This window comes from Cryptotermes secundus, unplaced genomic scaffold (assembly GCF_002891405.2).
Source record: "Cryptotermes secundus unplaced genomic scaffold, Csec_1.0 scaffold1016, whole genome shotgun sequence".
Classification (NCBI taxonomy): Eukaryota; Metazoa; Arthropoda; class Insecta; order Blattodea; family Kalotermitidae; genus Cryptotermes; species Cryptotermes secundus.
The window spans coordinates 971,771-987,105 of record NW_019724759.1 but is presented as its reverse complement, the minus strand read 5'-3'; the positions used below and the strand labels follow the sequence as shown (position 1 = coordinate 987,105).

The 15,335-nt window shown below is 42.7% G+C and overlaps 1 protein-coding gene across 1 annotated transcript; it reads left to right on the top strand.

Annotated features, from left to right (window-relative positions):
* Nucleotides 1-673: 673 nt before the first annotated feature.
* On the top strand, nucleotides 674-11,919 carry LOC111863026 (endocuticle structural glycoprotein SgAbd-2). Its single transcript, XM_023848964.1, has 3 exons — nucleotides 674-769; nucleotides 5,835-5,974; nucleotides 11,355-11,919. The coding sequence occupies exons 1-3, from the start codon at nucleotides 758-760 to the stop codon at nucleotides 11,656-11,658; spliced, it is 456 nt and encodes a 151-aa protein (XP_023704732.1). The 5' UTR covers nucleotides 674-757; the 3' UTR covers nucleotides 11,659-11,919.
* The last annotated feature ends 3,416 nt before the right edge of the window (nucleotides 11,920-15,335 follow it).

Genomic DNA, 15,335 nt, shown 5'->3' with positions numbered 1-15,335 from the left:
CAGACACCCCAGCAGTCGTCAGGAGGTTTAAGGGGGTGGGGGTGAATGAGATCGGGTGTTGGAGATGGATAGAAAGACGGACGGATGGACAGGCAGGCAGACAGACAGGCAGATGAATGGGTGGATGGATGGATAGAAAGATAGCCTGATATTTTTACTGTATAAATTTAATGTAGGAGAAACACTTAATGGCTATACATAACAAGAAGTTCTGGGAAGAAGTAATCGCTTACTTTCCTTTGATAAACGAAGCTCATAGAAAAGGAAAAACAATTAGGCGGAATACACAGACAGACGGACACTTTTATTTTTCAAAAGCGGGAAAGAAGGCTAAGGACAGGGTGGGAGTTTGTTGTTGGCAGCAAACAAGGTCGAGGCGTATGGCGACATCCCCACGCACGTAAAGCTCCCATGGTTCACAGTATCAGTCCAGACAGCCTGCACAATTCTGGACCGGCTCCAGTAACGAACCCAGATTCCCAGCTCTCAATCTCTTGACCCTGTGATGTGAGTTGCCCCCCCCCCATTAGCTGCTCACTCCCCTTCCCCCTCTTCTAAACTCGCAGTCGACTCCTCCTTCATCGAGGTAAATTTTCCCTTCGTATTATAAAAATGGGGTCAAAAATTATTGCTTTTACCATGTGTAAGGATGGTAAGTCCACACCCGGAATTCAGATAGGCTATATAAGTAACCTGATCAAGGTCCGTAAGGCCACATTAGTGAGGCGAGTTGAGTAGAGAGAGACCCACAGTCGCCATGAAGACAATCGTAAGTAATCCACGTTGAAGTTGATTTAGAAAAAAAAAAAGTTGAATTGTCAGTATATACGAGTATGGCCGTGAACGGTGATAACGAATCGTGCAATTTGAACAAACCAAAATATCTCGTTTAAATTTTGTGATACTTGTAATTTATACAAGTCATGTTCTTTAATTCTGAAATATCTGAAATTCGTTCATGTTAATTGTATTAATATTTGTATTGTTACTTCTCATTATTAAACATAATGGACGAACATTATAAAAGTATAAGTTAAAAAAGCAAAGTCCCTGTGAAAGTAAAGTAAAGTTGTCCCTGTGCTCAACGAATTAAGCATTATGTCATTAAGGCGTATGGGGGAGTGGATAAATAGATCCATATTTTCTTGACCTCGGCACTAGTTTGAGGTGAGTGGTCAGCTTCACGCCCCTGTTGCTTTACCCCCGGTACCCACTGGATAGGAGGTTGGGTGGGCCTCAGAACCGCTCTGGATGACATGGAAAAGTGAAAATTCTTGACCCTACCGGAACTCGAACTCTGACCCCTCGGTCGTCCAGCCCGAAGCCAGTCGCTATACCGACTGAGCTATCCCGGCTACAGTAAAGTTATCCCTGTACTTAACTAATTAAGCACTACGCCATGAAGACGTGTGGGGGAGCGGATGTATACATCGAAGTTCTCTTGATTTCGGCAAGTGACTAGACTGCCGTTGTAGCGGAAGCTACTAGAAATAGGGCATAATCTGCTGTACTGAGCCTGGACTGACAGAGGCCCTGTATGTATTTTATATACATTTATTATAATATTTAATATGTATAATGTAAATATCCTTTACATTATGATAAATGACTTACTACTGCAGACAATGACTCTGACAAAAGACAGACCGATCCTCTCGTCAGAGAGGGCACCCCACAATAATAAGACCTAAACTGTCAAGCGGTAACAAATATCTGGTCATGAGCCTTAGATTGGGATCGACACCAAGACTGACTGACTGACTGACTGACTGACCGTCAGTCGCATTGTGACTTTGACTTTGACTCTTTAAAGGGCTAATACGTTTGTCCACACTGTTCACAAAGTGGGCACCATCATTTGGACGCTTCGATCTTTATGTATGTTTAACCTGCCTAATTGTTTTCCGTCAGTTCTTGAAACAGTCGGCATTTATGTTCCTGCTCGGGATATAGGTAACTTATCTGAGTTTAAATTTTATTCTCTTGCTATATCAGTTTTTAAACCTGTTGATATTTTTAGTGAACTGCATTTGAACCTAATTATACTACTGGGCTATGCAGTCATGTATTTAAAATATATTTCTTCTTTATTTACTACTTGGTGTTTGTTTATATTTTCATGCTGACTCTGTAATTGGTCGTTAGCATATTAACAGACAAATAATTTAATTATATAATTAAACTAAATATTAATAATTTTTTCTCATATTATGAGACTGAGAAATGAAATACAATATAAAAATTATCGATTCTTAAACTGATTTCACAACTTTCTTAGAAAAAGGGTGTGAAAACACATGAGGAAACAATCGAAGTCTATTTTGAGGTAAAAATTTGAAACGTTACAGGAGAAATTTAGGGAAACTCGAAAAATTTTATTCAGGATACTAAATACGTGTAGAAGGGCGGAACTGAAAGGAACACGTTAAGTTTCTGTGTTCTTGGAAATGGACGGGTAGGCACACACACCATCCGCGGATCGCATGACGTCAGCAAGCCAGGCAGCATCAGTTGTCGCGCCCACAAGAAAACAAATTAAGTAAAGAAAGGCAAATTTGTCCCTGTGCTTAACTAATTAACTAATTAAGCACTACCATGGAGACGTATGGGGGTATGGACGTACAGATGCAAACCAATACGTACGTGTATAGTAACTAAGTACTCTCAGAACTTAAACCAAGAAGAAAAACAAATTAATATTATTTACAGTTTAATCAACAATAAAATTGACGGCAATGACCCCCAAGAGGCTTGGGCATCTGCTAATAATGTGCGTCGACTTTATTAATAATTCATTAATTTTAATCATTAATCATTTTAAATACAACAATAATTATAAATTTTAATATCCAATTTACACGCCAACAGATCTGTTCTATTGAATTATGTACATATCAGTTGTGAATTCCTAATGTATTGTATATATCGATTTTAGACGGGGGTACGCGGTAGCGTAGTTGGTTGAGGCACTATGCTACAAGCCGGAAGGTCCCGGGTTCGAATCCCCATGTGGTGGATTTTCCAGTTCACCTAATCCTTCCAGCAGCAATATGGCCCTGGGGTCGACTCAGACTCTAACAAAAATGAGTACCAGGAATATTCTTGGAAGTAAAGAACGGCCGGCGCGTAAGGCTGACAACCTCATCGCCATCTGTGAGCCGATTTTCTAGAGAAAATGTGGAAGCCTCAACCTCTCAGAACACTATGGGCCTCTACACCCTGTTACAGGGATAGCTTCACTTTACCTTTATCGATTTTAGGCTTGTGTTAAATAACTCAGATGCTGAAAATTGGAACATATGTCGCGTACTTAGTATATTCTGGGAACAAAATGTGCATTTTGTGACGGAAAACTTTAAACGTGTGTGTAGCGGTAAGGAAACTCAAATTTAAATCGGGTTACTTTTCATACGTCGATTCGAGAGCTTCCGAAATACAAGTTTGTCGCGGTGTAGAGCTACCCCTCCATGCAGCTCCAAAACGAAATATTCTGAGTTACCAACATGGCGGCGTTATGTATTTTTTTTATTGCTAGTGAGGTGGGACTAAGTCCCTTGTACTGCGGCCACTTCTGGCCTATTGTACCAGCCCCAGATCATAGGTGAGGGTGATTGTGGAGCAATTGGTGGAATGAAGATTGGTAGGGGAAACCGAAGTACTCGGAGAAAACCTGCCCCAGCGCCACTTTGTCCACCACAAATCCCACTTGACCAGACCCGGGATCGAGCACGGGCCGCCGCGGTGGGAAGCCAGCGACTAACCGCTTGAGCTCTGGCGCGGCGTTACGTAACCTAACGTCCACACAACTAATGGCTCCTGGAGAAAGGTATATTTGCTTCGCATGACGTCACATTCAGTTTTCCATTTTATGTTGGAATGCTTCCAACTTAACTAAAACCTTGCTAATATTCAGGGTGTGAGATGTCTCCTGGTACTTAGACATGCCAAGCGGTAAGCAAACAGCACTCACATTTATTTGGGATTAGAATTTCATATTTATACGGCTGTGAAAACTCTTCACAGTGAGGTTCTTCCGGCTTGTTGCATGAGTACCGACGTTTCGAAGGAACACATTGCTCCGCAAAGATAAATTTATTTAAGCGATCTATCTATCTATCTATCTATCTATCTCTATGGCTCTACAGCCCTTTGTTGGGACTTGGCCGCTTTTCAAGTTCTTAATCCTACACACAGTCGGTAGGACTCCTTGGATGGGGGATCAGCCGGTAGCAAGGCCAATGCTTGATATGTATGCCTCGAGTGCGATTCGAACCCACGGGCTCAGCATTGGAGCGAGCGGAGACGGTTCACGCCTCAGAGCGCGCGGCCACTCGCATCGGCAATCACACGACATCATGTTTCACAAGAATTAATTTTTACAGCAAGGAAGTAAAATATTTAGATTAATCTTGTAATTCCTGGAGGTGCCGATTTATTTTATTGGTGATACTGTAAGTCGGACCGTCTCTGTGGTCTAGTGGCCAGAGTTCCTGGCTACAGATCCAGGGATCCGGGTTAGATTCCCGGCGCTACCAGATTTTCTCAGAAGTAGCGGGTCTGGAACGGGGTCCACTCAGCCTCGTGAGGATAATTGAGGAGCTATTTCAAGGAAATAGCTGCTCCGGTCTAAAAAAAACGAGATTAACAGCCGTGGGGATCCGTTGCGCTGACCACGCGACACCCTCTATCCGCTAAAGTTGCCACTAACTTCACCGACAAGCGACGGTCGCTCGGTCGGTATAGTCCGCTTGCGGACTACAGGCCACGGATTGCCGAGGTTACATGGCACTCTATCTCTCATTTGTCGCTTGCAGCGCAACAGAGGGCTGTGCTAGGCGAAGAGGCCACCCGCTCTGACTTGAGGTCGCTCATGTTGACGCGTCACACGGCTTGGAGGTCAGGAGATCGAAGTAAGCGGCACACCTCATAACAGGACAGGGCTTCATGAAGACCGGGAATCGACTGTTCGCGTGTAGGGCTGCTGTCCTCACGCGTGTCTCGCATAGATCCTGTCAGTCCCACGATTAATGTAGGGTGTCCGGATGAAAGGTATCCAAAATAAAATCATTATACATCAGAGAGAATTTATTATACACATTAATGGGTCACACCATTACAAAGGAAAACTATCAAAGTTTTTTTTCTGCCTTTATAACTTCCTCAATAAATTTCAGTGTAGTCCCTTTTGTGGCACGTCAAATATCCAGATGATATCCGACCTCGTTCCACGTTGCTTGAAGCATGTTTGGTGTTACCGTAGTCACAACGTCCCTTATGCGAGTTTCATGTGTTGAAGGTCGTTGAACTGAACCTGGCAGACAATGTTCTTCATATAACCCCACAAGAAAAAATCCACTGAGGTTAAGTCTGGCGACCTAGGAGGCCAAGCGATTGGTCCATCTCTTCCTATCCATCTCCTAGCCATTTCTCTGTCCACGTGATTCCTAACATGATGGCAGAAATGTGGAGGCGCTTGCGCGTGAGCCGGGAGTGAAAAAAAAACTTTCACAGTTTGCCTTTCGATGACATAAACCGGATACGTGTATGATAATTAGTTTCCGAGCTATAATTTTTTATTTTGGATACATTTCATCCGGACACCTGGTATTACCGTTTTCTGGGATGAGATACCGTCCAGCCTGAGGCATCAGTATTCCAGGAATAACTTTGCTGCCTCTATCTTCAGGATAGAAAAATATTCTTCTGGCACTTCTAGATACTCACTCAAAGCAACTGCCCGGCATAACAGCGGCCGTCGTTATAATATTTTGAAACTGCCAACTCTTTGAAGTACAGCATACAATATGGAGTCAATGCTAACATTTCTGTTTCAGATTGTGGTAACACTGACGCTACTGGCAGCAGTAAGTGCAGCCCCTCAATACAGGGGACAACCTCAAGGACAGTACAGCACCCCCATCCCAATCATTAGCCAGTATTCAGTCATCAACCCTGATGGATCATATCAATACAGGTAATACACGCATCTGGGGTATATTTTGCGCAGTTTTATACATATATATTGCATTTAATTAATTTTATTGAATCGTAAAATATAATTTAATAGATTATTTCGTGTCTTCTTCGTTATTGCTTGCCGAGCCGTTGCAAAGCAATGGATGTCTCCTTTGACTTCACTATTCCGGTCTTTAGGCATTATTTCACATTATGCTATTACATTTTGTTAGAGAGAGAGTCCCCCATACGCCTTCATGTAGCAGTACTTAATTAGTTAAGCACAACGACAAATTTACCTTTATAGAGGGACTAGTTCGACTGAGCCTGGGATCGGAACTAGGCAAAGTCCCCAGTCCATGCAGATGATGATACCCACTTTCCTTATTTAAATACAAATAAAAGTAAGCTTATGAGATCACCATGCTGTCTGTGTGTCTGTGTACCCGACCCTGTTAACTCTCGAATACCTGAACCAATCTTCATGACACTTGGTATGTATGTCATGGCAACTGTGCCCATCTCAACGGCTACTTCATAAATCCCTCCCATCAGTCTGTGTGTCTGCATGTGTAATCCTCCTACAGTTGCTAGGCAACGTCTCCGTAGAAAAGTTACACCAGCTAGAAATACAAACAAGAACAAAAGAATTATTGGAAGCGTGGTTTTCTATGCGGTCCTTGTAGTGATTACTTCTTCTCAGAACTTCTTATTATAATTTGTATGCTTCCTCTAGAACATCGCATGGCAGTGCGGTTGTGCTGTAAATATGAAGTTAATTTAATTTCATATTTTTATAGATATTCTGAGAAGTTACTTATGAAATGTTGTAACTGGAATGAAGCAGAAAATTGAACGAATATTCTTAGAGAATTCTGAGATATGGGAACTCGCACTTTAGTGCAGTTTAAGAAAAGCAATTATTCAGCCGTGCTTATGTTATGCAAGATCTGCTTTAACGTGATAACCCTCAACATTTTGCCCACAGGGTGCATTTACACAGTCCGTATGACAATGTTTGGCATTTGTGTATATAAACACTAATATCTCTCCCAAATTTCAGTAAGGACGAAGTTATTGGGCTATAACATTGGGTGAGTAATGACTGACAGCAGAAAACCCAAATTCTGCGATAAACATGTCCTATTTCAAGTCTATATATCGAGCCAGAAAAACAAGATGGCCGCGTAAAGTACAAATATGATAAGTCTGAAGAAAGCAGTCTTCTGGGATTTGGCACCGTGTATATGTGGAGTTAACCGACGTTTCGGAGGAACGTATCGCCTCCATCTTCAGGGTAGAAGAAAAATAAGAACTCTGCAAGCGAAGAGACCGTGAGAACCGGTAAAAGCAGACTGTCACAGTCTGCTGTTACGTTGCTGTTGCGATACGTTCCTCCGAAACGTCGGTTAACTCCACATATACACGGTGCCAAATCCCAGAAGACTGCTTTCTTCATAGTGACCGCCGTGAAAGCCTCAAATCTTACATGATAAGTCTGCCTATTCTGCAAGAGTTGCTCTGAGACTGGGTGAAGGTAAGGTAAAGTTTCCCTGCACATAACTAACTGAGCACTACACCATGAAGGCGTATGGGGGAGTGGATGTACACATCCATATTTTCTTGACCTCGGCATTAGTGAGTGGTCAGCTTCACACCCCGACCGCTTAACCCCCGGTACCCATTGTATAGGGGTTTGGGTGGATCCAAGAGCCGGTCTGGAAAATATGGAGAAGTGAAAATTCTTGACCCTACTGGGACTCGAACTTCGACCTCTCGGTGCCCAGCCAGTAGCCAGTCGCTATACCGACTGCGCTATAAAAGCTCCCCGATGACTGCAGTAGTACATAAAAGTGACACTAGGTGGCAGAAATTACTTCACTGCTTATGCTGCAGAAACGCAGTTACCGAGATGGCAGACAGAGGGGAGGACTTACTGTCGAGCTGAAGGCAAACGAAAAGACGAAGAGATTATGTTCGTGAGTATTTCGGTAACCCGTGGGGGTTCCTGAAAAAAACAAGCGATACCTAGACACACCGGCAGTTTAGGATTCAACGCTACCATCGCGTCAATATATGTGGCCAAATGTATACGTCCCAAACCTAAGACTGTGTCCAGTTTCACAGAAAATTTCACAATATCGAGATGGATTGACTTGGTGGCTTAAAGAATATAACAGATTTTCGAGAAAGAGATACAAAAATTATGACAGATTATGTAAGTTACAAAATCATATATTACTGCCTACATTTAAATGTAGACATCCTCAGGCTTCAGCAAAATTACACATCATGTTTCAGAAAACAGGACTGTTCATTTTCCAGCCAGATGACCGAGACGACAACACTTCTGGTGTATTCTATAAGTCATCTGGTCGGATCTCTACTAATACACCAGCTACCATGAGGTTTTTCATCGTTTTTCTCAGTCTCTTCAGGCTGCAGGGGCAGTACCCTGAGAAGTTTCCGGAAGTCTTCACCCCAGTTCATCGAAAACGATTATTTCCTCATGCCAGTCGACGAATAGTGACCGCTGCATTTGATACAGGGGTGTTAAATGAGGAAATCTGGCTGCAGACACAAATAAAAAACACCGCCAGACTGGTCACACTACAGTTACTGTATCGAAAAGAAAAAAATCCTCAAGCCATTTTAGTATCAATATTACAACCAGTCACGGGTTCAAGTACCGATGAGGTCATTGGAATTTTTTCAATTGACCTAATTCTTCCAGCCGTACTAAGCCCTGGGGTTTACTCAGCCTCTAACAGAAATGAGTACCAGGAATTAATAAAATAATTTTCCTGGAGAGTAAAGCGCGGCCGGCGTGTAAGGCTGACAACCTTACCGCCATCTTTGAACCGATTGTCTAGATAATGTGGGACCCTCAACGTCTCACAACCCTATGGGCCTTCACGGCCTGGTACAGGGATAGCTTTACTTTTTTACTTCTTACAATATATACGTAAATTACGCTCCTTGCAGTTCAGCTATGGTTAACCTAAACATATTCATTTTCAATCATAACCATGTCTTGAGTGGGATTCGAAACCACGACACCAGCATTCGAGCGAGGGAAGACAGTTCATGCCTTAGATGGTGCGACCACTGCCATCACCACCCAAAACATATACTTAAGTTTAACTTTTCTTTTACCTTCCTATCATTCCCTTATTTTATATTCATATTTTAAATTTTTCTATCGGACTATGCATTAATTATCCAACTGAGTATTGTACCAAATATAATACTTATAAATAAGGGATCCATGTTCAACAAGATACATGGTATGACTATTCATTAATTCATCATCATCATCATCATCTGCAAGGGTTGAGTCTGTTACCCAGTTCTGTCCTCAAACGTGAAGCATCCTTGATGATTATGAATAACTCCTTTTAATAGAGCAGGTTACCAACCTTGGAGGACCAGGGGTTTCTTGCTTTTACCAGGTTAGCTAGTGTGGCTAACGAGTCCTGTCTACCTGCCACTTACCCCGGGGAAGGAGCCCTTACCGGGTGCCACCCACTGGGCCAGCGAGACTTGGGCCTCTCATAAGGGAGAGTCGCCACTCCCTGTAGTTGGGGTGTCTCTTGTGAGAGTTCCAACTTGGTACTTCCTCATTAACTACCTTAAGTAGTGTACCACGTGAGAATAATCAGACAGTAAGGTCGAAAGATGTAGTGAATTAAGTCCTAGATATTTGTGTTGATGGTGCAGAATGCAAGTTATATCAGCCTGCGGTCCGTCCGTCTCGCCAAGACCGTGGAAAGACTTGAGGCCAAACGGCAGAGACGCCAGTCCGTGCTATTCGTTTATTTTGGGTTTCGCGAAGGGGAACCTGTGCTCAAGGAAACCTGGTTCATTAACGTAACTATGAGTCGTGACACTGCAAGTGTGAGGCTCACGACATCGGAAGACCTATGCAGTAAAACCAGCACGAACACCAGCGGTCGCCTTGACGAGGTCATAAGGAGATACCTAGATCATACTAAACAAGAGGAGTATTGCCTTCTGGGAAATAGCCGAAGATTGAGCCAAGGAAAAACTATCAAGAAGCAGGATGCAGTTTGATTATTTCTTGGTTTACTATTTGACCCTGAAGACGGAGGCGGTACGGTTCCTCTAAAATTCCTGTAGACTTCTACCGGACTACACGGCGTTACATCTCAGAGGACACGCTGTGAGATCCTCAGCTCAAACTCAGTGAACAAGCTCTGCAGTTCAATATTTCTACGCCTTGTGACGAACTTGTCAGTCTCAGGAGCGTTGATGATTGGTGAATAATGGATTGCAAAAGTGTAGAAGGAAGAGGTCATGGTCTGTTAGGGTATTATCCTGAGGACTCTGCATTGCCAAGAAAGACCTTGGTCAGGATAGCAAGTATCCCGATATAGAATCGAACAGAGCACTTCCCATATACAAATCCTACTCAGTCTGTGCTTATAGTCTAACAAATGTAGATTTTGCATAACATATGAATGGCTGAAAAATCTGGGCCCTATGTCTAAGGCTAGTTTCTTCTGTCGTTCTGTCGGTAGCAAGTAGTTACGAACGGAGCAGAAGGTGGCAGTAGTTGATGGCATGCTTGACCTCGTATTACGCTCTCCAACATTTCCGATAAAAATTCCCGCAAACAGCAGTATTTTTCGCTATATATTTTTATTCTCCCAAATTTAGTGGCTTAGTATAAATATAGCTGTATTTCCAGAAATGTTCACGTTATTGGGTGTAGGTAGTTTCGACAGAGCTTGTTTATAATAATCTGTGTTCAAATATCAAAAGAGTTCATGCTAGTAAGTCAATTAGAACTGTAGCTATCCGATCCAAATTTGGAGCCCCTAACTGCACCCACTGCATCCGCTCTTTGCCCCAGTCCTTGCTAGCTCTCCCCTCCAACACTGACCGTCTTTCCCGCGTGGCTTACTCTTCTACCATGAAGAAGTAAGTAGCAGGTTTCTCCAAAACGTCGACAAATTCGTACTATACTACACGCTGTCATATACCGGAAGATAGTGATTTTAGTCACATCCACGAGAGCCGATGGTAATGGCCTTGAAGCCTGAGGCACGAAATATCTTCTCCTCCTCGAATAATGAGATCGTGGGTTCGAGTCCCACTAGAGGCATGCATGTATGTCAATGTCCTTTCTGTGTTTGTGTTGACCTGTGTAGATAACGACCTTATGATGGGCTGTTCACTCGTCCAAGGTGTTGCACCCGTTGTCTGCAAGATTAACAGTTTCCATTTAATTCTGAAAGAGAAAGAAGGAGATTATGACCTCCATGTAAACCTCAGATCTCACTGACCAAACCTGTCCATCGCAGATTCAAACTCTCAAGAGTCCTAGGTCTTCCATTTAACGTCTTATCATCTCAAGTTCACAATTGTCTTTGCAGTTATGAAACTGGTAACGGCATCTCTGCTCGAGAAGAAGGCTTCCTCAAGAACGCAGGCAATCCTGAGACAGAGGCTCAGGTCGCGCAAGGTCAGTTCTCCTACACGGGGGATGACGGGATCCCCATCAGTCTGACGTACACGGCAGATGAGAATGGCTTCGTGGCACAAGGGGCTCACCTGCCCACACCGCCTCCAATCCCCCCCGCGATCCAGCGCGCCCTGGATTTCCTGGCAAGACAGCCTCAGCTACAACCTCAGCCAGACTTCAGTCAAAGCAGGAGACCGAACTACGGACGGAAATGAGACCCAACACCCGGAACTCGGGTCACTGTCTAATTTAATTTGTAACTTCGAATATGTCTAATTTTTTCATGATTCCAGCCCATGATAATTCGGCATAAGCCCGAACATAAGGCGAATTATTTACTGCTTCATAGTATTATGTCGCCTTATTTTCAGGCTTTTAAGAATAAATACGAAAATGATTATGATGATTTATATATTGTAATTGCTTATTCTAACGATAATTGTGAAAATATATAGAATTATATTTAAGGTATTAAATTTTGGATTTATTATTTTCTTTACAAACCTCAGAACTGAATGATACGATCAATTTTGTTAAAAAAATATGTTCTCATTGGCAAAATAGGAGATCACCCTGTATTCGAATTCATTGGGTGCACGTCGAGTGATATAAGTTTGTACCATGCAGTCGAAAAAATATTCTTATATTTCTTCGAAATACAACCACAGACTTTGAAATATATGCACATTAACTAAACCTTCCCAGGTTCGTGACACGACACTACTTTCCCTGTGAAATCCGTTGTATTCCACGCCTGTATGCTTCCTCACAGTTTAACTAATGACGCTGCCAGCAATCCAGACCACATGGCAACGAATGATGGAACGATAAATGATAATGAATTGAATATGATTTGGATGGAGCCGGTAGTAGTCTATATCCTGGAAGTTGTCTCAAGGAACTGAGAAATATCATTCAAATCTTTAGGCGTGAAACTTGCTGTCCTAGCCAAGGTCCAAATCTGACAATCGACAACAGGAACTAGAAATATTACCGCTTGAGACAACTTGTCTGGTCTGTTAGTTTTAACAGTTTTCCATAGATGGCTTAAAGCGTAAAATATTTCCTTGTAACAGGCCGCGGAGGCCCATAGGATTGTGAGACGTCGAGGCTCCCACATTTTGTAGACCAGTGCTTCTCAACCTTTTTCCGACCGCGGCCCAGTAAATTTTTTTTTCACTAAGGCGAGGGCTGGTATAATTAATATCAGGGCCCGGCGATTGTGGAACACTGCTCTAGACAGCCGGCTCACAGATGGCGGTGAGGTCAGCCTTACACGCCGGCTGTCCTTTACCCCCCAGGAAGATTCCTAGTACTCATTTCTGTTAGAGGCTGAGTCGGCCCCAGGGCCATAGTGTGGCTAGAAGGATTAGGTAAATTGAAAAATCCAGTGACCTCAAAGGGAATCAAAGCTGCGCCTTCCGGCTTGTAAATAGCATAGTACCACAACTATGTTACCGCGTGCTCCCAGTGAAGAACGGTAGGCTAATAAACTAATTCCCACCTAAACGAAATAATTAGCAAACATTAATTTGCATATGGGTATTTGTGGATTAGAATAAGTTTCGTGTTCATGTATCAGTAAGTAAGACGGCCGGGGCATGAAGCTGACTACTGACCTCTGTTAAGAATACGTAAGGCTATGTATGTCTACATGACCGCGACCTTACATAAGTGCAGACACAGCTTTATCTTTGCTAAAAGCTACCACAATATTGACAACAAAGTTTCGACTTAAACTACAAGAATTGTGAAGTGCGAAATTAATACTGTGGCGTGTACAGCCGTTACTGTGCGACGGCCGCGAGAGAGGCAAATATACCAGACCCGTTTCTAGGCAACGGCTCGGTGAACACGCTACCAAAGCGAAGTATCGACGTGCAACAATAGAGGTACTGTTGCAAACGGGGGTTTCTACTCGGTCCGTGCAAAGGTTAATAATTGGATTAACAACTCAACATAGAAATTTGACAAAAACAGACCAGTCCTCTCGCCAGAGAGGGCGCCCCACAAAAAGAAGACCGAAACTGTCAAACAGTTATAAATATTTGGTCATAAGCCCCAGATTGGGTTCGACACCAAGACTGAGTGACTGACTGACTGACCGTCAGTCGTAATGTGACTATGACTTTGACTAACACGGAAAATGTATGCAGGCTCCGAACAGAAATATAAAAATAATAATTGACTTCAATCCATTTTTAGAGTGTTTGCCGCTAACCGCTCTGGCCTATCACAGGCAGACAACAAACTAATAATAAATACATGGAAACAGAAAATAAAAATCGAAAAAAAGAATGTAATTTAATCGGAATTATAAAAGGAAATATATACATCGTCCAGAGAAGCCGCGGTCTTGTGCTGCTTCTTGAGAAATTGGTTTAAACCAGCGCTGTAGTTTATACGCAGCCCGTCACCATGTGTGTATTTTCTCAAGAATCACTTGATGATGGCCTATCTGGGTGGAAATGTGTTGGGAATTGATAAAAAGGCTTTGTCACACTAACGCCGGAAGTCATCCACTGGATAATATGCTGTTCTTTTGTCTCGAAAAGCATAAGACTCGCAAAATTTATTAAGCATAAAGTAAGTATTTTATTTTCCTCTACAACTTCTCCTCAGAATGTTTCGAGACGTGTGCAGAAACACGCGCAGGTCTTCATTCAGAGCGACAGTTATTCTAGTCCAATTTTAACCAGAATGAGAGTGTGTCAACAAGACTTAACTAAAACTCCCCATTATCGGATTTCACAAAAGCTGTGAAGCGAATCACGAATTAGATCCTAAAGGGTTCTGACGACGGTGTATAACTCTCAGAATTAAGGATTTGGGGGCTTTGTCCATCGCCCGGTGCTCTAGAAACTAGAAAACACAACGTCCAGGAAACTGGGTCTGTTTCCGTTCTCAGGTTGGGGGGTAAAGTAAAGCTGCCCCTTTACCAGGCCGTGAAGGCCCATAGGGTTGTGAGACGTTGAGGCTCCCACATTATCTAGACAATCGGCTCAAAGATGGCGGTAAGGTCAGCCTTACGTGCCGGCCGCGCTTTGACCCCAGGAAAATGATTTAATTAATTCCTGGTACTCATTTCTGTTAGAGGCTGAGTGAACCCCAGGGCCATAGTGCGGCTGGAAGGATTAGGTCAATTGAAAAAATCCACACACCACATTCAAACAAAACACAGCACACAAAACTATACACTCAATAAAGAACACACTACACAAAATGAATGCAATACAAATACGATTACAACTACAACAAATGCAATTGCAACTATAACTGCAACTACAAAATACAATTACAACTGTGTACTTCGCAGCTTTTCACTGCGAACATGTCAAACAACTTATTCTAGATTAAGTTATTTGATATGTTCGCATTTTGCTCTTTATGATAAGACCTGTATCATAAAGAACGAGATGTTCTAAATAACACAGCTCTTGAAAACTGATATATCCCCAGAGAGTTGCATGATCGACCGTGAATCGATTACTATCGAGACACGTGTCGATATGGGTTGAAATCAAACAAATACTTGTATAGGCTAACTGCATTCTTGTTAACCATTAGTCGAACATTCATTCCATTCGCCGAGTGAGTCTCGTGGTCTTAACCATCCCCGCGTTTTACCGTTACACGAATAGGTCTCGTGTTTAATGTCAAGGCGTAATTCCGCGCAAGAGCGTCCCATATTCATCTAACGGTTCCTTTCCAATGGCGAAAAGAGTCACGTGCTATTGTTTGCAAGTAGGTCCCATGGAATTTTAAAGATGCTATATCACCCGTTAAAATTATATAATTGCGAACACTGGTAAGAGAATTCTTCTTCTTTCCCCGAATTAGGTCCAAACCCGTTCTGATATATCAAATTTTGATTATATAGAAATGAAGACAG